At 30.7% G+C, this 25,335-nt stretch overlaps 2 protein-coding genes across 2 annotated transcripts; both read left to right on the forward strand.

Annotated features, from left to right (window-relative positions):
- The first annotated feature begins 2,866 nt into the window (after nt 1-2,866).
- Nucleotides 2,867-5,598, forward strand: LOC21406170 (ankyrin repeat domain-containing protein 6). The gene is made up of 3 exons (XM_010112269.2): nt 2,867-2,915; nt 3,520-4,117; nt 4,660-5,598. Exons 1-3 carry the CDS (start codon nt 2,899-2,901, stop codon nt 5,596-5,598), a joined length of 1,554 nt encoding a protein of 517 aa, XP_010110571.2. The 5' UTR covers nt 2,867-2,898.
- An 8,227-nt stretch (nt 5,599-13,825) lies between these two features.
- On the forward strand, nt 13,826-16,547 carry LOC21406171 (ankyrin repeat domain-containing protein 6). The gene is made up of 3 exons (XM_024174878.1): nt 13,826-13,913; nt 14,518-15,115; nt 15,609-16,547. The coding sequence occupies exons 1-3, from the start codon at nt 13,897-13,899 to the stop codon at nt 16,545-16,547; spliced, it is 1,554 nt and encodes a 517-aa protein (XP_024030646.1). The 5' UTR covers nt 13,826-13,896.
- Nucleotides 16,548-25,335: the final 8,788 nt, after the last annotated feature.

Below are 25,335 nucleotides of genomic sequence, written 5' to 3' on the forward strand. Positions count from 1 at the left end.
GGTCAAGAATGAAACTTCCATCCTGACATTCAAGAAAAGTACTGAAGATATGAGTACTCAAGCTAAAAGCATAGTCGAACGACATCCACTAATATGGTACTTTTCTTTGTCATTGCGTATATATATGCCAAATCTGTACAGCAAGTTTTGTTTTGTTAATTTTTTTTAGTACTGTAGCATGTTTTTGGCAAATGTTATTTGTGTTTATATAGGTCAAATCTGTAGCAAGTATGTAGCAAGGACAGGAGATAAGAGTAGTCAAGCATTTACTTCATTCTCCCTAGCATTTTTTTTTTTTTTTTGAGCCAAATGACCTTTAAAAAATTAAAAAATTGTCTTATTTGATTTTAAGATGATCCCAAGGAGGGCCACCTCTAAAGTTCTTCTGCACTGCATCAACTTTAGAGGTAACTCTGTGGTCAGGGTTTTTCATTTTTATGTCGGCTTACCTGATAATTCGATTGGCATAACTCAAGAAAAGAGAAATTGTGTGATGGAAAGCAATGAAGTGTTGCGTGAATAACATGGATTCTTAAATTTGCCTAGCTAATAAACTTTTATCCTCAAACAGGTGAAGTGTTCAAATTTGTTAAGTATTCATGAATGGGTCCTTTTTCTCCATTTTGTCATGCACAAGTTTAGAAAACTTTAAAAGTGTGGGCATTTTGGTCAAGGAATCAGAATCTAAAAATACTGCAACTTCCATAAAAGGAAAAAAGCAAAAGAACCGAATAAACATAAGCGTGTTGCTTTTTTTTTTTTTTTTTTTTTTTTTCTTTTTTTCCTTTTGAAGGTTTTTCTCTTAAAAAAAAAAAAAAGGAAAAACTAAATGCATTGGTACTTGATCGTTAATGAAAATTCAGGAAGTAACTTTTTGCTCATAATTCAGGAAGTAACTTGAATAATAATTAATGTTACAACTTACACCTTCTCCGCCATCAATAGATTCCGTCTCGCGGCTTTTTAGAGCTAATTAAATATAATATCTGTATAACTAGGATTTTTTTTTTTTTTTTCGGTTTTGTTTTAATCTGGCCATCTTTTTGATTCTTTAAAATAAGGAAGGTCCGTATAAGTTATTGTTCGTGTTAAACATGTGCTGAAAGTTCAACAAGTGATTAGATTTCGTTAATTTATAGTTAATTGTAGTTACAAGTATAATTTAACAGTAATCGGTAATCTCTTGACATAATTTGTTCTTTTCTTTTGAAGAAGTATAACATATAATTTTCTGGCTAGTGCTCTACATTCATACAAACATTATGGTCTTATCTTGATTGTCTAGATGACGTGTTTAATATACGCATAGTTAACGGTAATTTTACATTTAATTTTTGTATAAAGAATGTCTGTATAAGTTATTGTTTAGTGTTAAACATATACTAAAAGTTCGACGAGTGATCTAATTTCGTTACTTTATAGTTAATTGTAGTTACAAATATAATTTCACAGTAATCTCGTTATAATTCTTTTTTTTTTTGAAAAAGTATAACATATAATTTTCTAGCTAGTGCTCTACATTCATACAAACATTATGGTCTTATCTTGATTGCCTAGACAACGTGTTTAATTATATGCATAGGTAGCGGTAATTTCACATTTAACTTCATCAGAAAATATAGAGCTTAAATCCCTCTATCTCAAGTTTAAAATAAAGAAAAGGAGTTTTTCTGGTAGGCCATTTTTTACCATTAAATCAAGTCAAAATCACATTAGATTGAAAAAGTATGTATTAACAGATAATTTTTAATACATATCTGACAGTTGATAGCTTGGAGCCTGATGATCTCCATGGCAAAATGGACTTACCTAGCAAATGCAGCTATATGAAAATTTAAAATGAGTTTTCATGAAAAGGTAACTCCTCAATGCGCTCTAAACATATGCGTCTTTCTTCGTCAGAGTATATAAGGCGTCAATATTCCTTGCCCGATGAAACCTTTTTCGTCAAAATATCATACACACATACATATATTTCTTGCCGGCCAAGTGAGCAACGACCTCCGATGTGTCTTTTCAATATGAATAGTGTTAGGGATTCTAACTCTAATCTCAACTCTTGTTTATCATATGATGTGGTAATTATCATCTTTTCATTCGTAGATGCAATATCTTATTATTGATTGACGTGATAATGTTTTAAATACTCATTAATATAAAAATAACAACTCGCATGCCGCATTAGTTAGTACATAACAAGAATTGAGATTAGAGTTGATGTCCCTAGTATTATTGATATTGAAAATGTCGGACTAGTATAAAACTAGAGAAGAAAAGAAAATTAAATTGTTTTAATGAAAAGTAATGCGTGCAACACGAGTTACAACGAATATTGCTTCTATCATGACCTAATAATTGCATTTTCACTACTTTATTGGGAGAGTAATTTATTGTCCTCTTCACTTTCTAAAGATGCTCAATAATGGATCTTCCAATGCTAGCTCAATGCGCAAATGTTCCAAATGAACTTCATTACGGTATAATCTTAAGAAGTGATTCTTCTCCCATAGGAAAAAGAAAAGGTGATTCTTCTTTTTAAAATAAAAATTCCAAAGGGAAAAAAAAAAAATTACATGTGCGGCTGAGAGTGGAGGAGAATTAATATTTAATTCAACCTTTCTATTCCATCATCAACTCGACCTGGCCTTCCCCAATTTCTATTTCATCATCCTTTCCCATCTTGAGCTGATCTTTTCTGAGATCTGAAACGGATGGTAAGTTGTTAGCGGCTCAATCTTTGGATTATCAATCTTAAATAATCATATATCTGCAGGCTATCGATTAACATATCAAGTTTAACAGACTTGAGCAGCTAATCGAATTAAGTTTGAAGCCACGAAACCAGAAATCAGTAGTGTTGGTGACTCAGCTGTGGTTTTGCTTCCAAGAGGAAATTCAATGGAGACTTCCGTCAGGTGAAAATTTTCAACCTATTATAAGTTTGAGTAAGCTTATACATGCTACCTAATCTGTAGTTTTTGTGACATATATATACCAATTTAAATCGCATGGCCAGATACTTTATAATATGATACTTGATTAATAAATTATTATATATATATATATGTATAAACAAATTGAGAAACTATTCCTTTGAATATAATAATTGTTATCAGAATCTTACAAAGTCATGTGGTAGCAAGTATAGTCTAACAATAATTTATGTCTGACTCCACAATGCACAATTTGTATTCTTATTCCCACACCCTAAGTTCAAAAATAAAAAGAATTAAAAACTGGCAAAGTTATATTATATTGTAGTTAAAGTGGTTTCTATTTATATAGTCAGACTGTTAAATTTATATTTATATGACATGAAAAATGATTAAGCAGAACAGGGATATGATTGAAAAGTTAGACCAGTAGATCTAAACTCATATCATACTCTATCAGCTTTGACTTGAAAAAATGCATATATATATATTAAATATATATTGTTTTTCCCTTTCAAGTTTCTCTTTCCATATTTTTGATCTACTTTTTTTCTTTTTTAATGATTTTACTCGACTTGGAGATCAGAATGGACGAGAGGTTGAAAGTTGCTGCTGAAAAAGGAGACATTGACATGTTGTATAGTCTAATCCGGGAGGATCCATATGTACTAGACAACATTGAGCGTATACCATTTGTTGATACTCCTCTGCATATAGCAGCTTCTCTGGGACATACCGGATTTGCTAGAGAGACAATGCTGTTGAAACCATCATTTGCTAGGAAGCTAAACCAAGACGGATTTACGCCTTTGCACCTCGCTTTCCTAAACGGGCAAACCAAAATGGTGGATCGGCTTGTAGAAGCCGACAGCGATCTGATTCGTGTTCATGGGAAGGAGGGTAAAACTCCTCTCCATTATGCAGCAGAACACGGAAACACTTCTCTTCTGAAAAGATTTCTACTCTCTTGCCCATCGTCGATTCTAGATGTGACAAATCGTGGTGAAACTGCTTTGCATATCGCTGTGGAAAGTAAGAAATTCGAAGCGTTTCGCGTAGTGGTACGACGACTTCGAACATCCGTTGACAAAGGATCCGCTATTCTGGAGAACGAGAGTCTAAACAGAAAAAATGAATCGGGTGACACTGCATTACACGTTGCTGTAAAAACTAATCAACCTGAGGTAAGTTCTTACAATTTAATCAACTTTACTTTCTACTAATCACGAAATCTATAGGGTGCTTGAAGTAGAAGCTTCTAACTATTTTATTTTTCCCCTTCACTTCATGACTATATAAATAATGTTTTTTTTTTTTTTTTTTTTTTTTTTTTTTAAAAAAAATTTTTTTTTTTTTTTTTTTTTTTTTTTTTTTTTAACTAGTATTTTGGGGTTATTTTTGTAACATACATTTTCTTTCTTTTTCTCAAGGGTACTTTGGTCAATTTACTATCCAACTGAGCATAGATTATACACACACGCCTATTAAATACATCTAACCCGATATTTTTGCAACCATTGAAAACTAAGGGTATAGTAGCTTTAGGCATAGTTTGACAGTAAATCCAACTGATTCCATCTTAAAGCATAGAGTTCAAATTTCCTACCCCTAAGGTGTTAAAAAAAAAAAAACCCCCAAAAGTGTTAAAAAAAAAAAAAAAAAAAAAAAAAGACGAATAAATAAACAATGAGTTCATTATCTAGTTTAACTATTGGATTATTTTCAGGTAGTCAAAATGTTAGTAGACAACGAAGTCAAGCTAGATGTCAAGAATTCAGATAATTTGACTGCTTTGGAAATCTTAAAATTAGAGGACTCGCAGTCACAAGTAAATAACCGTGAAGCTCGGGAAGTAATGAAGAAAATGCTATCTAGTGCTAGAGCTTCTAAGTCTTCATCTTTCTTCGGGTGGAAATCTTCTCACAAGTCTTCATCAGCTCCTAGTATTTCGACTAGTCCCGCGAATGTGACTGCGGATTTGAATACCATAGGAGGAGCTCCCGCTTCTACTAAGCTTTCGGCCTTGAATTGTAAGTTGGATATTGGGGAATTAGAAGGCCAACCTCAAGGTAACAACGTCGAAGCTAATGAATCACCTCCTCCAAAACAATTGTTCTTCAAACTAAGGCTTCCGCTGGAACGTTGGGTTATAGATCTTACACGTGGTAGAAATAATTTGTCGGAGGATTCGCGGAATATGATGTTGGTAGCTCTCGTTCTCATTGCGACTATCGGATTTCAGTGCGTTCTGAGCCCTCCGGGTGGTCTTTGGCAAGGGGACAGTAACAATTCCACTGCAACTGATCATGACGACAAAAAATTACCCCACCCTCCAGGAACCGTAGTTATGGGGGATTGGAGTTTTATCTTCTTCATGTTGTTCAACAGTTTGGCCCTTGCCCTTACAGCACAAGCAATTATTTTTCTCGTACTGCCGGATCGGAGGGAAACTCAATGGTGGATATACACCAGGAATCTATTGGCGACGTTTATCTCTCTTTGCTATTTAATAGCCTTGCATACAATCTCACCAAATGCCTCACTCTTTGCTCTTGTCATCGTAATAGCGGCAATAGTCTTTCTTGTTATACCGTGCTTTTATACTTGGATCAAGGTAAACTTAGCGCACAAAAATGAGGTCTGGATGAGTCACGATGCTACCTAAGGTCTAGCAACATAGTTTAGTTAAGAACAATGCTTGGGGCACTAGTGACGTCCAACACCAAACACTAATAAAGGACGTGATATCATAATAAATACAGGCCTCACAGATTAGTCCCACTGTTGGCCTGAGCATTTTTCTTTGAGTAAAGTAATACCTACAAACTATATCTTATATATATCATTGGCTTGTGTTTTACTTTCACTTGACATTAGTTGATTTATTTTATTTTTACTCTGGTAAGTTCAGTTTGTGCCTTAATCTCATGGTTGCAATACAGACAAATGGGTGTTCGAACATGCCTCGATATTTTTTATGTTATTTCAGGCTAAAACCAATCAGAAACAAGCTCATTTGTTGCTCAGAACAATGAAAATATCAATATTTATAGAAATATCAGTACTTAAATTTTATGGAAATATCGATATCAGTGAAAATTGACGTAAAAACGGAAATTCATACTAAAACACTCTATTTTTAAATGAGACTTTAAGAAACCTTAAAATAGATAATAATACATTAATTAAATGAAACACTTCATTAAAATACCAATTATTTAATAAATATACATGGTAAAATTTGATCATAATACCACAAATACTAAGCACATGTTCACAAATTAAGCAAATGGTTGAAAGTCAACATAACATATATATCATACATGTATGGTTTCATACATGATGATAATTTATCAATACCAAAAGGAGCTTCTAGGATGTTCGAAGGTATTTTGAACAAATTTTTAATATAAGCGATACTTATACCAAGACATGGAGTTCCTTATATAATTTTGAACATGTCATCTTTTTTTATTTTTTTTTTTGAAAAACAAAATATTATGTGTAAAGTTGCAAATATTTCTGTGGAAATTTTACTGATATTTTCACAAAATTTCTATAAAATTTCCACAAAATTCAGTCATTTATCACCATGTTTTACGTGAAAATGGAAATTCCGTAAAAATATTGATATTTACAGAAATATCTGTAGAAATTTAGGATATTCTGCGGAAAAATACTATACCCCTATTTCCATTTCGGTACTTCTAAAATATGAAAATTTCCACAGAAATATCGCTAAAAATATGGATATTTTCATCCTTCAATGCTCACTCGTATTCTTTTACGTGTTATTTGATCAAACTTCAAACCATTGACTTTCCAATTTGAGAACTTATTCATTGGAATAATGCTAGTATCAAATTTGAATGGCGGTGCTAGAAAATTTTTTAATGGGACACTATGGAAACTATAACTAATAATAATAATAATAATAATAATAATAATAATATTTATAATAATAATGATGATGCTGTGGTTATTTTTATTAAATTGACATATCGTTGTGTATTTTAATTATTGAGTGATATATAATTATATGTTTTTTAAAAAATAGGGGCACGGTTGAAATATGGATAAATTGTAGAAATAAAAAAAAATTAAATTTTAAAATATAAGTTGGAGAACCATATATACCCTCACTAAGTAAAATGTGGCTCAGCATATCAGTGGCATCAAAAGTGCGCTTTTTTATTTTTTCTTTTTTTCTTTTTTTATGAATAAAAGCATGCTATTGTTACGATAGTCAACATCCTCTCCGACGCACGTCATGTTGGAGAAGAAATTATGCAGGAATTATTAATTAATGCCATGTTCACTTCGCTGATTCGAGTTTAGAATTCGAGTTTTTCTACAGTAAAAAACTCTAAAAAATAATCACATCTAACTTTTTTACTACAGTAAAAAACTCTCACATAAAATCACATCTCAACTCGAATTCTAAACTCAAATCAACGAAGTGAACGGGATCTAAGACTCTCTCCGTTACACTAATATATTAATGGATTAAATTTTTTTCGTTCATTTATATAAAATTATATAAAAATTAAAAAATATACAGATTTAATAATTAAAAAAATTTGACATACTAATACATTAAATGTATAACAAAATCTCACTTATTAAAAAAATCCTATTTTCTATTACCTGAAGTGCAGAACCACGTAACAATAATTCGACTCAAATTTATTTTCGAGTAAACGAAGATTTGTTGCCCAGAATACAAGGCACGAAAATATATATCCCTTCTCGCAGCTTTCTGCGGTCAAACTCCTGTCTTTTTTTCTTTTTTAGAATAAGGTCTCGTTCGTTTCGCTGATTCGAGTTTAGAATTCGAGTTTTGTTACAGTAAAAAGCTTTCACAAACAGTCACATCTAACTTTTTTGCTACAGTAAAAAGCTCTCACATAAAATCATATCTCAACTCAAATTTTAAACTCGAATCAGCGAAACGAACAAGGCCTAAGTAAACGCTTTTTGGTAGTAAGTAATAGTATTATCAATAAATATTATATTCTAACTTGTAACTATCTTTGTGGGGTTTTTTTTTTTTTTTTTTTTTTCTTTTCCAAAATTCATTCTTTATTAGAACGTCATAATTTTCTTCGTATTCGTCATTTTCCCTAAACGTTCGTACTGCACTTTCCTAAAAAGTGATTCCCACATTGACTTATTACCTCAAAATGAAATTGATACATAAGTTTGATATGCTAAAAAAAGGAAATTTTGTTTATGACAGAAAAATATAAACTACCATTAAATCTCTATTTCCAGATATTAAATTTAAATAAACAATTCACTATTTATACTTTTTTATTATTATGTGATTTTAACTAAATTTAAATATTAAAAATGCCGTCTCCTACCATAGAAAGATCCTAATATCAATGGATGGGGATAATGTTTCAATATCATACCTTTCTTCACCCTTTTTCTGATACTTTTCTAGTATTTTAATTTTGCCATGCACAAGTTTAGAAACATATATAAAGTGTGGGCATTTGATCAAGAAATCAGAAACTTAAGAGCTTGTTTAGTTCGCTAATTTAAGTTTTTAATTCGAGTTGAGATGTGACTTTATGTAAGAGCTTTTTACAGTGACAAAAAAGTTAAATGTGACTGTTTCTGAGAGTTTTTTACTGTAACAAAACTCAAATTTTAAACTCAAAGTGCTGAAATGAACGGGGCCTAAATATCACAGTCAAAAGAACTAAATACACAATATGTTACATGTCTTTCTCTCCTTTTTTTCCCTTTTGCGTGTATGCATTTATTTATTTATTTTTCCTTTATATTAACTAATTAAAGGTGATCAGTATAAAAACAAAAGTTCTTAATCGTTAATGAAAATTCAGAAAGTAACTTGATTAATGTTAAATCTTCTCTAATCATTGATAGACTCCGCCTCATGGCTTTTAGAACTAATTAAATACAACACACATATGTAAAACGAGGAAAATTTTTTCTTCTTTTTTTTTTGTCGTCATCTTTTTGCTGATGATCATTTGAAATAACAGATTGTTTAGCCCGTTTGTTTCACGAGTTTAGTTTAGTTCAACTCAGTTCGAACCATAGTCATAATTTAAACTCGTGTTTAGTAAGTATGTAGTTTGAATTATATTCTTCATTTAAACTGAATTAAACTGTCCAACTTAGAGTTTAGCTCTCCCTTAAAGTCAACCATTCAAACCACTTCTGAATAGTAAAAATGTGTCCGTCCTCTTTGCTTTTCGTACCTACCAAACACAAATTTAAATTTTATTCCCTGCTCAAACTAAAATTTTAACTCCACATCCAAACGTTAATTTAAACTACAATTTAAACCACACAATTTAAATTTTTATATTCAAATAAAAAAATTCAAATTAAAAAAATTTAAATCAGTAAACTAAACAGAGCTAAATCATTGTTTCGTATGTATGAAAGTTTAATGAGTGGTGTGATTTCGTCACTTTATAGTCATAGTTGCAGACTTGCATAGTCTAACATTATTCTCACACCTGACGATCTATCGCAAACTATAAAATTCAATTCCTCGCTTCTAACTTCAAAAATAAAAACAATATTGAACTTTATAGCAACGGTCTCATTTTATTATTTCGTTTTCTGAAGAGTGTATAAATATATCTTTATAACATACAATTTTCTAGCGCTCTACACTCAGTCCACAGCCCCCACACATTTCCCTGCTTAATTTATTAAAGATAACTGTGTTGACTTGCAAAGCCTATTCCTTCTTGGCCCAACGAAATGATGGGCCACAGTTACGCAAAACAATCGCTTTCGGCATTCATGTCTATAAAAAGTAACATAGTATAAAAGTAAAAGTTAAAAAATATATAAATTTAACGGTTAAAAAAACTTGACCTATCAGTTTATTGATATACCAGAGAATCTCCCCTATAAAAGAACAAACACAAATATTTTCAGGTAGAGGGCTCATGCACATTGCAATAATTTTACAAATTTGGGGGAAAATTGCAAAAATTAGAAGGTCAGGAAGTAAAAAATCATTTGCTGTAAAAACTCATCAATAAAACAGAAGTAATTATAAAGTCATATTTTAATTTAGCAGTAATTTCAAGAGTACTTGGTATGTTGTTGCTAAAAAAAATATTACAAAGAACAATGTTCCTAAGCACCGCGAGGACTTGTAAAAAAAATGTACAAAACTATATGCAAAAGACGTACATGTAAATCAACAACCACACCTTCATTCTGAACTTGTGTACTTCAACATTCATTTCAATTCGAGTCGATGTGTTTCAACTAGGAGTGTTAAAAAAAAAAAAAAGTAAAGAAAAAATCGAAGCCGACCTCCTCCGATCGACAAAAGCTATAAAAAAAAAAACAAAAATATAAAAATGATGAAAATCGACATTATCGATCGGTTAACCAAACCACCCATGTGAAAATTTGCCAGACTTTTGGCTTTAGAAACGTTTTTTTTGGAATTTTGACTGTAAAAAAGTTAAAATTTGAAATATATATAGTTTAAAATATTTAACAATCTTAGAAACTGTCTAAAATCGACCGGCAAAAACCGATTAAAGTAGACCGGTTAATTGTCCAAAAATAGGCTTTGGTGTTTTGGTCTCGGTTTTGAAATCTTTAGTTAGTTCAGTGATCAAACCGTCAGTTAAAAACCGTTGAATAGCTTCAGTAGTTTCATCTTTTATATGGAATACTAAGGTTCAGTGGTCATGTTTATTCTATAAAATGGCAGTTGAATTGCATATGTTTATCATCAACGTTGGTTTAGATTTAGAACCTAAAAGACATGAACGAGAAAGATAAGGATCCTATGCAAAGTAAGGGACTCAGATTTTCCGTCCAGTTTAAGTATTTCAATTGGTGTCTAACCCATTATATCACGCCACGTCACATAAAAAGTTTAAACTGCTTTTTAACTAACTCCTTTTTACATATTATGAGATGATGTGGTATGATTTGGTTAGTTAAACATCAATTGAGACACAAAAAATTAGACATAGGATCTTAATCCCAAAGAAATTTTCTAAAAATGCTCGAAACATTCAATTGTCATTTGGCCCTCACACACATAATTGTGTGACGGTGTACACTTGGAGCATTGTTTACAAAATTACACACCAGGTTTTTTTTTTATTATTATTACAAACATTTCTGTATAAATCACTCATCTTCCAGTTAGATTTTTAATTCCGAACTTTTGGTTTAACTTCCTCTCAAATATTACCATATTCTCCGGACAAGCAATGCCTTGCGTTAAATAACATTGATTCTTAAAGTATGGTATAATTAATATACTTTTATCCTTAACTTGATGGACCCATGTCCTTATTTAAGTTTGCATCCTTTTCTCCTACTTCACTCAAGTATTTCAATTTTGTAATGCACAGTTTAATAAAGTACTAAATATAATAGGTGCAGCATGAGGTCAAGAAAACGGAAATCATATCTCCGTAAAGGCCAAAGCTAAATAAATGTATGAACATTTAGCTTGAGTCTACGACCAAATAATAGTATTTTTATTATTCTTGACTTCGGAGAGTGCTCTTGTTTTGTTTTTTTTTTTTTTTTTTTTGGAGAGTGCTTTTGTCTTCATAATTTTGTAAAGTTGCTCATTGAACCATCTAACGCTCAATGCATATGCTCGAAATAAACTCATTATGATATGATCTTAAAAAGTGAGTCGTCTCCCTTAAAGAAAGAGAAAGGTGATTATTCTTAAAATAAGTACTAAGGGAACCAAAAAGAAAAAGTCTATATATTGTTCGGCTGATCGAAGGAGAATTAATATTAAAATCTGACCTGCATTAGTACAAAATAAAATTACAAATAATATTACATAAAATACAACAATTTTGTCTTATGCGGCATATCTTATTATAGATTTCATGGAAACTGTCGTTACATATGCGTCTCTAGGTCCATCTAATAAGGTGTTTTGCATGTACACATTAGATAAATGCTAAAAACTATCGTTAAATGTCTGGCACATCCAAGGACTATTGATTTATTATGATGCTATTTAAAGCGCATTCGTAAAATATTTTAACGACCTTTATAAACTTCCTCATATAGGACTATTTCTACTAGTATAGTGAAATTCCTCGCCTATGGGACAACTTCCCCAAGCAGCTAGTAATATTAACCAAGTTTCCAAAATATATTGTCTCATTTTTACAGAAAAAAAAAAAAAAACAAACAAAACAAAAAGCAAAAAACATGTGTATTGCCTCATAAGGTCCGTATTTTTGTTGCTTTAAAAGGAGCCAGTTCTCTCCTTCTTGATCAGCTCGGTCTAGCTAGCCTCCCCTTTCTATTTCATCATCCTTTCCCATCTTTCTCTGGCCTAATTTTCTGAGATGTGATATGGATGGTAAGTGGTTAGCAGTTTATATAATATTCCCACTATCGATCTTAATAAATAGTCATGTATATGCAGGCTGTGGGGGTCATTACAGATCTTCAAGTTGACATAAATCCGATTAACTAAGTAAGTTTAACAGCCTTAATTGGATATCTAATTAAGAGCAGCTAAACAAACTTGAAAGCCACGATATAAATGATAAGTACTGGTGCCTCTGCTGCCGTGTCGCTTCCAAGAGTAAATCCATGGAGCCTTCGTTCAGGTGAAAATTCTCAACCTATTATAAATTTGAGAAATCATATGCTTCCTAATCTGTGGCTCTGTCAAATACCAATGTAAATCGTACATTTACTGCATAGTTTAGAATCAGATAAATTTGATAAAGTGAGGAGGATAGATAACTAGTATATTATTGTGAAAAATGGTAACGCAAGTATATGCTATCGTAATCAAGTACTATAATAGTGAATAAGAGTATCGTCCTACAAAGATTGTTGTTTACTAATTACCGAAATTATATTAACCCCAATTTTATTTGAATAATTGAAAAGAGAGTTTATAAAATTAAGTAAAGTAAAACTAAAACAATTAAATAAATTAAACAATGCTAAGTAGTGGAATAAACTTCAATAGATTAAGACTCTAGGGTTTCTAATTTCACAAAAATTAATCTTATTCAAATTTTCATAATTCAAGAAAATTAACATTCAATCCTATACTGACAGTAATTTCTCTAAAGCAATTATTATTCTTTCTCAAGCAACAATAATTTTAATCCAACAAGCAAACTCTACATCTCTGTCAGATTTCTAAACCTGTTGAAAAACATTAAGTGCAAGAAATTCAAAAGAACTGAATAAGCATCATAGATATTTCTAACCCATGAACAACTCATGGTATTTCAATTAAGAGCTTATTTAATTATCACCTCTCGGTCTCAAATCAAATAATAAATCATGTAATAGTTAGGCAAACAATCACAAGAATTAAGAATAAATTTAAATACTCAGCATATATGAAGAATATTGCTTCTATCATGACCTAATAATTGCATTTTCACTACTTTATTGGGAGAGTAATTTATTGTCCTCTTCACTTTATAAAGATGCTCAATAATGGATCCTCCAATGCTAGCTCAATGCGCAAATGTTCCAAATGAACTTCATTACGGTATAATCTTAAGAAGTGATTCTTCTCCCTTAGGAAAAAGAAAAGGTGATTCTTCTTTTAAAAAAAAAAGAAAAAAAAAATTCCAATGGGGGAAAAAGAAAAATTACATGTGCGGCTGAGAGTGGAGGAGAATTAATACTAGATTCAACCTTTCTATTCCATCATCAGCTCGGCCTGACCTTCCCCAATTTCTATTTCATCATCCTTTCCCATCTTGAGCTGATCTTTTCTGAGAACTGAAACGGATGGTAAGTTGTTACCGGCTCAATCTTTGTATTATCAATCTTAATTATAAATAATCATATATATGCAGGCTATCGATTAACATATCAAGCTTAACAGCCTTGATCAGCTAATCCAATTAAGTTTGAAGCCACGAAACCATAAATCAGTAGTGTTGGTGACTCTGCTGTGGTTTTGCTTCCAAGAGGAAATTCAATGGAGACTTCCGTCAGGTGAAAATTTTCAACCTATTATAAGTTTGAGTAAGCTGATACATGCTACCTAATCTGTAGTTTTTGTGACATATATATACCAATTTAAATCGCATGGCCAGATACTTTATAATATGATACTTGATTAATAAATTATTATATATATATATATGTATAAACAAATTGAGAAACTATTCCTTTGAATATAATAATTGTTATCAGAATCTTACAAAGTCATGTGGTAGCAAGTATAGTCTAACAATAATTTATGTCTGACTCCACAATGCACAATTTGTATTCTTATTCCCACACCCTAAGTTCAAAAATAAAAAGAATTAAAAACTGGCAAAGTTATATTATATTGTAGTTAAAGTGGTTTCTATTTATATAGTCAGACTGTTAAATTTATATTTATATGACATGAAAAATGATTAAGCAGAACAGGGATATGATTGAAAAGTTAGACCAGTAGATCTAAACTCATATCATACTCTATCAGCTTTGACTTGAAAAAATGCATATATATATATTAAATATATATTGTTTTTCCCTTTCAAGTTTCTCTTTCCATATTTTTGATCTACTTTTTTTCTTTTTTAATGATTTTACTCGACTTGGAGATCAGAATGGACGAGAGGTTGAAAGTTGCTGCTGAAAAAGGAGACATTGACATGTTGTATAGTCTAATCCGGGAGGATCCATATGTACTAGACAACATTGAGCGTATACCATTTGTTGATACTCCTCTGCATATAGCAGCTTCTCTGGGACATACCGGATTTGCTAGAGAGACAATGCTGTTGAAACCATCATTTGCTAGGAAGCTAAACCAAGACGGATTTACGCCTTTGCACCTCGCTTTGCTAAACGGGCAAACCAAAATGGTGGATCGGCTTGTAGAAGCCGACAGCGATCTTGTTCGTGTTCATGGGAAGGAGGGCAAAACTCCTCTCCATTATGCAGCAGAACACGGAAACACTTCTCTTCTGAAAAGATTTCTACTCTCTTGCCCATCGTCGATTCTAGATGTGACAAATCGTGGTGAAACTGCTTTGCATATCGCTGTGGAAAGTAAGAAATTCGAAGCGTTTCGCGTAGTGGTACGACGACTTCGAACATCCGTCGACAAAGGATCCGCTATTCTGGAGAACGAGAGTCTAAACAGAAAAAATGAATCGGGTGACACTGCATTACACGTTGCTGTAAAAACTAATCAACCTGAGGCAAGTTCTTATAATTTAATCAATTTTACTTTCTACTGATCATGAAATCTATAGGGTGCTTTAAGTAGAAGCTTCTAGCTATTTTATTTTTCTCCTTCACTTCATGACCATATAAAATAATGTTTTCTTTTTTTTTTTTTTTTTTTTTTTTTTAGTTTTTTTGGGGTTATTTTTGTAACATACATTTTCCTTCTTTTTCTCAAGGGTACTTTGGTCAATTTACTATCCAACTGAGCATAGATTATACACACACGCCTATTAAATACATCTAACACGATATTTTTGCAACCATTGAAAACTAAGGGTATAGTAGCTTTAGGCATAGTTTGACAGTAAATCCAACTGATTCCATCTTAAAGCATAGAGTTCAAATTTCCTACCCCTAAGGTGTTAAAAAAAAAAAAAAAAAAAAAAAAAAGAGAAAAAAAAAAAAAACAAGCGAATAAATAAACAATGAGTTCATTATCTAGTTTAACTATTGGATTATTTTCAGGTAGTCAAAATGTTAGTAGACAACAAAGTCAAGCTAGATGCCAAGAATTCAGATAATTTGACAGCTTTGGAAATCTTAAAATTAGAGGACTCGCAGTCACAAGTAAATAACCGTGAAGCTCGGGAAGTAATGAAGAAAATGCTATGTCGTACTAGAGGTTCTATGTCTTCATCTTTTTTCGGGTGGAAATCTTCTCATAAGTCTTCATCAGCTCCTAGTATTTCGACTAGTCCCGCGAATGTGACTGCGGATTTGAATACCATAGGACGAGCTCCGGCTTCTACTAAGCTTTCGGCCTTGAATTGTAAGTTGGATATTGCGGAATTAGAAGGCCAACCTCAAGGTAACAACGTCGAAGCTAATGAATCACCTCCTCCAAAACAATTGTTCTTCAAACTAAGGCGTCCGCTGGAACGTTGGGCTATAGATCTTACACGTGGTAGAAATAATTTGTCGGAGGATTCACGGAATATGATGTTGGTAGCTCTCGTTCTCGTTGCGACTATCGGATTTCAGTGCGTTCTGAGCCCTCCGGGTGGTCTTTGGCAAGGGGACAGTAACAATTCCTCTGCAACTGATCATGACAACAAAAAATTACCCCACCCTCCAGGAACCGTAGTTATGGGGGATTGGAGTTTTATCTTCTTCATGTTGTTCAACAGTTTGGCCCTTGCCCTTACAGCACATGCAATTATTTTTCTCGTACTGCCTGATCGGAGGGAAACTCAATGGTGGTTGTACACCCGGAATCTATTGGCCACGTTTATCTCTCTCTGCTATTTAATAGCATTGCATGCAATCTCACCAAATGCCTCACTCTTTGCTCTTGTCATCGTAATAGCGGCAATAGTCTTTCTTGTTATACCGTGCTTTTATACTTGGATGAAGGTAAACTTAGCGCACAAAAATGAGATCTGGATGAGTCACGATGCTACCTAAGGTCTAGCAACATAGTTTAACTAAGAACAATGCTTGAGGCACTAGTGAAGTCCAACACCAAACACTAATAAAAGGACGTGATATCATAATACATGCCTCACATGAGTTGATTTATATTATGCCTCACGTGATATCATAATATATATGATTGGCTTGTGTTTTACTTTCACTTGGCATTAGTTTGTGCCTTAATCTCATGGTTGCAATACAGACAAATGGGTGTTTGAACATGCCTCATATTTTTTTATGTTATTTCAGTCTAAAAACAATCTGAAACAAGCTCTTTTGTTGCTCAAAATGATGAAAATATCGGTACTTAAATTTTACAGAAATATCAATATCAGCGGAAATTGACGTAAAAAATGAAAATTCATACTAAAACACTCTATTTTTAGATGAGATTTTAAGAAACCTTAAAATAGATAATAATACATTCTCTTAATTAAAATACCAATTATTTGATAAATATGCAAGGAAAAATGTGATCATAATACTATAAATACGAAGCATACACGTTCACAAATTAAGCAAATAGCTGAAAGTCAACATAATACATGATGATAAATTATCAATACGAAAAGGAGCTTCTAGGAGGTTCGAAGTTATTTTGAACACAGTTTTGGTGTAAACGATACTTATACCAAGACATGGAGTTTGAATTGTTCCTTATATAATTTTGGACATGTCATATTTTTTAATTTTTTTTCTAAAAAATAAAATAATATATATAAAGTTGCAGATATTTCTGTGAAAATTTTACAGATATTTCCTTGAAATTTCCATAAAATTTTCACGATATTCAGTCATTTAACACCATTTTTTACGCGTAAATGGAAATTTCCGTAAAAATATCAATATTTACAGAAATATTCATAGAAATTTCAGGATATTCTACAGAAAAATACTACACCTCTATTTCCATATCAATATTTTTAAAATACAGAAAATTTCATAAAAATGTCGGTAAAAATATTGATATTTTCATCCTTGATTGCTCACTCGTATTCTTTTACGTGTTATTTGATCAAACTTCAAACCATTGGCTTCCCAAATTGCGAATTTATTCATTGGAATAATGCTAGTATCAAATTTGAATGGCGGTGCTAGAAAGTGTGGTTTTTTTTTTTCTTTTTTTATGAATAAAAGCGTGCTATTGATACGATAGTCAACATCCTATCCGACGCACGTCATGTTAGAGAAGAAATTATTCACTAATTATTAATTGATACCTTCACCGTTACGCTAATATATTGGTAAATTAGATTTTTTTTCGTTAAATTTATATAAAATTACGTAAAAATTAAAAAATATATAGATTTAATAATTAAAAAAATTCTACCTACCAATAAGTAAGTGTATCAAAAAATCTTATTTATTAATAATTTGGAATCCTATTTTTTATTACCTGAAGTGCAGAACCACGAAAAAATTTGACACAAATTTATTTCCGAGTAAACAAAGATTTTGTTGCCTAGAATACAAGGCACGAAAATATATATCCCTTCTCGCAACTTTTTACGGCGAAACTCCTTTTTTTTTTTTTTTTAATAAGTACTCTTTTTGGTGGTAAGTGATGGTAAATAGTTAGCACAATTTGTGTTTATCTGTAAATATTGTACTCTAAATAGTAACTATCCTTGTGGGTTTTTTTTTTTTTTTTCCAAAATTCATTCTTTATTAGAACGCCCTAATTTTCTTCGTATTCGTCATTTTCCCCATACGTTTGTACTACACTTTCCTAAAAAGTGATTCCCACATTGACTTACCTCATAATGAAATTGATACATGAGTTTGATATGCTTAGAACTACCGAAAAAAAAAAATGTTTATGACAGAAAAATATAAACCACCATTAAATCTCTATTTTCAGACATCAAATTTAAATAAAAAATTCTCTATTTATACTTTTTTATTACAATGTGATTTTGACCAAATTTAAATATAGAAATGCCGATAGAATCTCCTACCGTAGAAGGATCCTAATATTAATGGATGGGGATAATGTTTCAATATCATACCTTTGTTCCCCCTTTTTCTGATACTTTTCTAGTATTTTAATTTTGCCATGCACAAGTTTAGAAACATATACAAAGTGTGGCCATTTGATCAAGAAATCAAAAATTTAAAGGTCCGTTTGGTAACATTTTCAAAATGATTTTCTTTTTAGTACAAAAAATAAAAATAAAATTGTTTTAAAAATCATTCTGGAACTGATTTTGAAATTACATTTGGTAGTCTTTGAAAAGTGTTTAGTTACATTTATGTTTGTTTTGAGTACATATTATTAATAATCTTAAATTAATATATTAAGTAATTAATAATTGATAATAATTTAACAAATAAAAATTATTAATAATATAATAATAATGGATAAAATATCATTAATGAGTTCACTAGTAATTAAACTATATATATAATAAGTAAATATGCTAAATAATTAAAAATTAGTAATTAGTAATTAATTATAAGTAATTACTATGTTAGTAATGTACACATATTTATTAGATTATAAGCAATTAATTAGTGTATTAAGAAAAATAATTAGTATATACATAATTTATTAATATTCCGTTTACTACTTAAATTATGAACTCTTAGTTACATAATTAACTAATTAGTTAATTAATTACTAATGTTTATTTGATCATTTATTATTTGATATATCACATGATAAATTTTTGGTAATTATTCTTTTTATAATGATTAATTACTAATTATCAATTATTAATTATTATTGATTAGTATATTACATATTGATAATTTTAATTTAATATTAACTATTAATTGAGTATTTATTATTTATTTAATATTTTTTATTTTTTATTTACCAACTATTTACTAATTAATAGATTATAATTAACATAATATATGATTGATATATTAATTATTAATTATTTATTTAATAACCTATTATTACGTGTTTTATTGTTAATATGTTATATAATAGATTTTTGGAGATTAATTTTTAACTAAATAATTAATTACTATATTATTTTATTAATAAAATTAAAAACTTAATAGTAATAAATTAATATTTAATAAATAATAAAGTAATTATTATCTATTTATTAGTTATTAATTATATCTATTTATTAATTATTAATAAATATATATAATAATTAGTAATTAATAATTAATTATTTAATATAACTTTGTTGATAAGTACTAGAAATGAAAACGGAAATGAAAAAATAAGTTTCAATTGTTTTATACTTTCTTTAAAAAAAACATTCTCATTGGGCCTGTTTGTTTCCGTTTTCAAAAACGTTCTTCTCGTTTAACGAGTAGAGAAAAATGAAAACGGCATAAAAATAGTGTTTGGTTTAACACCGTACCAGAAATGAAAACAAAATCATTTTTGTATTTTTCTAAAAAATTATCACCATTCTGAAAACGATCTAAACTCGTTTTCATTTTTCCATTTACATTTTCTCTCATCTGAAATTTTTTTCTGCCATTCACTTCTCACACGCAATCTCTTTCGCAATTTCTCCGTTCTCTTCTCCAGTCTTCTCCGGTCTTCTCTTCTAATCAAGCTCAGACACAGTTCTGAGACATAAATTTTCCACTCATGTATGCTTCTTTCATGCAGCGCAAAACTCCACTTGGCCTTCACCCTCTCTCTTCTCTCATATTCTTAAACCCACTTTTTCTCTCTTTTTCTTCCACACCAGAAACCAAACCTTCTTTTATCCTCTCTAATCCTTTGAAAACTCCAATCCCGTAATTAGGATTAGGGCTTAAGTGAAAGCCCCCAAAACTCCATTAAAACTCAAGGTTTTGAAGAAATCTTGGAGCCTAAGGTCTATATAAAAGAAGGTGTGCTTTTAAATCATGGTTTGACTCCTAAATTTGAGATTTTAGAGGTCTTTGTGTGGATCTTGGTGGTAATCCGAGTTTGGTATTTTCATTAAGTACTTATTTTGTTGTTTAATCTTCTTCTCTTGTCTAATACGGAATGGCTATGGTTTGGTTTCACATGTTTATCATGTTTAATATATTAGAAATCATATTTGCATGAAGGGTGTTTGATAAAAGGGTTAACTTAATTTAACACTATAACTTTTAAATAAGTTCTGGCATGTTGATAAATCTGGATTTTTGATATGTTTTAGTATCTTTAATAAGCTATTTATGGAGACTAAAGTGACCTTAATTGGATGAGTAGATGATTTTATCAAAGTTTTGAAATGTTATTGTGTGGCTTGAACTTATTGTAAGATTTTCAATATGACTTGTCTGTGTATTTTTATTTTTCTAAAATTATTAGATCCAAATTTTGGGAAACTGATTTATAGGCATGAACTAGACTTGTTATGGGTCATGTAGGATTTTGAATCATTCAAAAAGCTTATTTCTAGAGAGAGTTATTATTATTTTAAATATTATTACATGCTTTCAAAATTGAAATCCCCAAACGCAGTTTCAAATTTTTGTTTAAACTGTAAACAATCTCTGAATAAAACTACCAAACTTATTTTCAGAAATAATTCTAAAATGGAAATGAAAATGTTTTCATTTTTATTTTCATATAGAAAATAAAATCATTTTAGAGTGAGTTTTAAACGCACCTATTATTTTTTATTTTTGTTTCTGTTTTTAAAACTTTTATTAAACAAAGTTGATTTGTAGACTGTTTTTATTTTTACACCTCAAAGAATGTACAAAAATATTTTTAAAAAAAAATTTCAAACGCATCCTAAATATGTCAGCCTCCGTGAAGGCGAAAAGTCAAAAGAACTAAATACACAATATGTTGCGTGTCTTTCTCTACTCTTTTTTTTCCCCTTTTGTGTTTATGCGTTTTTTTTTTTCCCTTTATATTAACTAAAGGTGATCAGTATAAACACCAAAGTTCTTAATCGTTAATGAAAATTCAGAAAGTAACTTGATTAATGTTAAATCTTCTCTGATCATCGATAGTCTCCGCCTCATGGCTTTTAGAGCTAATTAAATACAACACACATATGTAAACAGAGGAAAAATTTTTCTTTTTTTTTTTTGTCGTCGTCTTGTTGCTGATGATCATTTGAAATAAGGGATTGTCTAGCCCATTTGTTTCACATGTTTAGTTGAGTTCAATTCAGTTTGAATCGTGATTATAATTTAAACTCGTATTTAGTAAACATGCAGTTCGAATTATATTTTCCGTTTGAACTGAGTAATTAAACTTTCCAACCATTCAAACTATCTCTGAACAGTAAAAATATGTCCACCCTCTCTACTTTTCGCATCTACTAAATATAAATTTGAATTTTATTCCCTGTTTAAACTTAAATTTTAACTCCACATCTAAACGTTAATTTAAACTACACAGTTTGAATTTTTCTATTTAAATAAAAAGTTCAAATTAAGAAAATTTAATCCAGTAAACCAAATAGAGATAAATCATTGTTTCGTATATGTATGATGAAAGTTTAATGAGTGGTCTGATTTCGTCACTTTATAGTCATAGTTGCAGGCTTGCATAGTCTAACATTATTCTCACACCTGACTCTATCGCAAACTATAGAGTTCAAGTCCTCGCCTCTAACTTTAACTATAAAAATATTATTGAACTTTATAGCAACGGTCTCATTTTATTATTTCGTTTTCTGAAGAGTGTACAAATATATCTATATAACATACAATTTTCTAGCGCTCTACTCAGTCCAGCCCCCACACATTTCCCTGCTTAATGATCAAAACATGAAACACAAACTGTGTGTTGCTTGACTTATCTCCAGTTTTCTTCAAAGTCTATTCCTTCTTGGCCCAACGAAATGATGAGGCCGCAGTTACGCAAAACAATCGCTTCCGGCATTCATGTCTATAAAAAGTAAAGATTTTTTGTCCATCAAATCTGTATAAAAATACGTAAAAATTAAAAAGTATATAAATTTAACGGTTAAAAAAATTTTACTTACTAGTATGTCGACGTACCAGAAAAACTCCTTCATAAAAAAACAAACACAAATATTTTCACATAGGGGGCTCGTGCACATTGCAACAATGCCTTGCGTTAAATAACAAACATTTCTGTGTAAATCACTCATCTTCCAGTTAGATTTTTAATTCCGAACTTTTGGTTTAACTTCCTCTCAAATATTACCATATTCTCCGGACAAGCAATGCCTTGCGTTAAATAACATTGATTCTTAAATTATGGTCTAGTTAATACTTTTATCCTTAACTTGATGGACCCATGTCCTTATTTAAGTTTAGAAAAGCAAGAATAATGTTCTTAATTATAGCCTTCTTTACATCCTTTTCTCCTACTTCACTCAAGTATTTCAATTTTGTAATGCACAGTTTAATAAAGTACTAAATATAATAGGTGCAGCATGAGGTCAAGAAAACGGAAATCATATCTCCGTAAAGGCCAAAGCTAAATAAATGTATGAACATTTAGCTTGAGTCTACGACCAAATAATAGTATTTTTATTATTCTTGACTTCGGAGAGTGCTCTTGTTTTGTTTTTTTTTTTTTTTTGGAGAGTGCTTTTGTCTTCATAATTTTGTAAAGTTGCTCATTGAACCATCTAACGCTCAATGCATATGCTCGAAATAAACTCATTATGATATGATCTTAAAAAGTGAGTCGTCTCCCTTAAAGAAAGAGAAAGGTGATTATTCTTAAAATAAGTACTAAGGGAACCAAAAAGAAAAAGTCTATATATTGTTCGGCTGATCGAAGGAGAATTAATATTAAAATCTGACCTGCATTAGTACAAAATAAAATTACAAATAATATTACATAAAATACAACAATTTTGTCTTATGCGGCATATCTTATTATAGATTTCGGGGAAACTGTCGTTATATATATGCGTCTCTAGGTCCATCTAATAAGGTGTTTTGCATGTACACATTAGATAAATGCTAAAAATTGTCGTTAAATGTCTGGCACATCCAAAGACTCTTGATTTATTATGATGCTATTTAAAGCGTATTCGTAAAATATTTTAACGACATTTATAAACTTCCTCATATAGGACTATTTCTACTAGTGTAGTGAAATTCCTCGCCTATGGGATTACTTCCCCAAGCAGCTAATAATATTCACCAGGTTTCCAAAATAAATTGTCTCATTTTTACTAGAAAAAAAAAATTTGGACAAACAAAACAAAAAACATGTGTATTGTCTCTTAAGGTCCGTATTTTTGTTGCTTTAAAAGGAGCCAGTTCTCTCCTTCTTGATCAGCTCGGTCTAGCTAGCCTCCCCTCTCTATTTCATCATCCTTTCCCATCTTTAAAAAATATATATAGTTTAAAATATTTAACAATCATAGAAACCGCCTAAAATCGACTGACAAAAACCGATTAAAGTTGGTCAGTTAACCGCGCAAAAATAGGCTTTGGCATTTTGGTCTCGGTTTTGAAATCTTCAAAACCAACTTTGTCAGTTCGGTGATCAAACCGATAAAAACCGTCGGTTAAAAGCTGTTGAATAGCTCCAGTTTCATCTTTTATATGGAATACTAAGGTTCAATGGTCATGTTTATTCTATAAAATGGCAGTTGAATTGCATATGTTTATCATCAACGTTGGTTTAGATTTAGAACTTAAAAGACATGATAAAAAAAGATCAGGATCCTATGCAAAGTAAGGGACTCAGATTTTCCGTCCAATTTTAGTATTTCAATTGGTGTCAAACCAATTATATCACGCCACGTCACATAAAAAGTTTGAACTGCTTTTTAACCAATTCCTTTGTACATATTATGTGATGATGTGGTATGATTTGATTGGTTAGACATAAATTGAGACACAAAAAATTAGACAGAAGATCTTAATCCCAAAGTAATTCTCTAAAAATGCTCGAAACATTCAATTGTGATATTGCCCTCACACACATAATTGTGTGACGGTGTACACTTGGAGCATTGTTTACAAAATTACACACCAAGTTTTCTTTTTATTATTACAAACATTTCTGTGTAAATCACTCATCTTCCAGTTAGATTTTTAATTCCGAACTTTTGGTTTAACTTCCTCTCAAATATTACCATATTCTCCCGACAAGCAATGCTTTGCATTAAATAACATTGATTCTTAAATTATGGTCTAATTAATATACTTTTATCCTTAACTTGATGGACCCATGTCCTTATTTAAGTTTAGAAAAGAAAGAATAATGTTCTTAATTATAACCATCTTTACATCCTTTTCTCCTACTTCACTCAAGTATTTCAATTTTGTAATGCACAGTTTAAAAAACTAAATATAATAGGTGCAGCATGAGGTCAAGAAAACGGAAATCATATCTCCGTAAAGGCCAAAGCAAAATAAATGTATGAACATTTAGCTTGAGTCTACGACGACATAATAGTATATTTATTATTCTTGACTTTGGAGAGTACTCTTGTTTTTTGGACTTTGGAGAGTGCTTTAGTCTTCATAATTTTGTAAAGTTGCTCACTGAACCATCTAACGCTCAATGCATATGCTCGAAATAAACTCATTACGATATGATCTTAAAAAATGAGTTGTCTCCCTTAAAGTAAAAGAAAGGTGATCATTCTTAAAATAAGTACTAAGGGAACCAAAAAGAAAAAGTCTAGATATTGTTCGGCTGATCGAAGGAGAATTAATATTAAAATCCGACCTGCATTAGTACAAAATAAAATTACAAATAAAATTACATAAAATACAACAATTTTGTCTTATGCGGCATATCTAATTATAGATTTCATGGAATCTGTCGTTATATATGCGTCTCTAGGTCCCTCTGATAAGGTGTTTTGCATGCACACATTAGACAAATTGTTAAAAATTGTCGTTAAATGTCTGGCACATCCAATGACTC

Source organism: Morus notabilis, unplaced genomic scaffold (assembly GCF_000414095.1).
Source record: "Morus notabilis unplaced genomic scaffold, ASM41409v2 Scaffold135, whole genome shotgun sequence".
NCBI classification, from domain to species: domain Eukaryota; kingdom Viridiplantae; phylum Streptophyta; class Magnoliopsida; order Rosales; family Moraceae; genus Morus; species Morus notabilis.

Coding starts and splice junctions, on each gene's coding strand:
- LOC21406170 (XM_010112269.2), top strand. Junction 4,118..4,659: donor TAAAAACTAATCAACCTGAG/GTAAGTTCTTAC, acceptor GATTATTTTCAG/GTAGTCAAAATGTTAGTAGA.
- LOC21406171 (XM_024174878.1), top strand. Junction 15,116..15,608: donor TAAAAACTAATCAACCTGAG/GCAAGTTCTTAT, acceptor GATTATTTTCAG/GTAGTCAAAATGTTAGTAGA.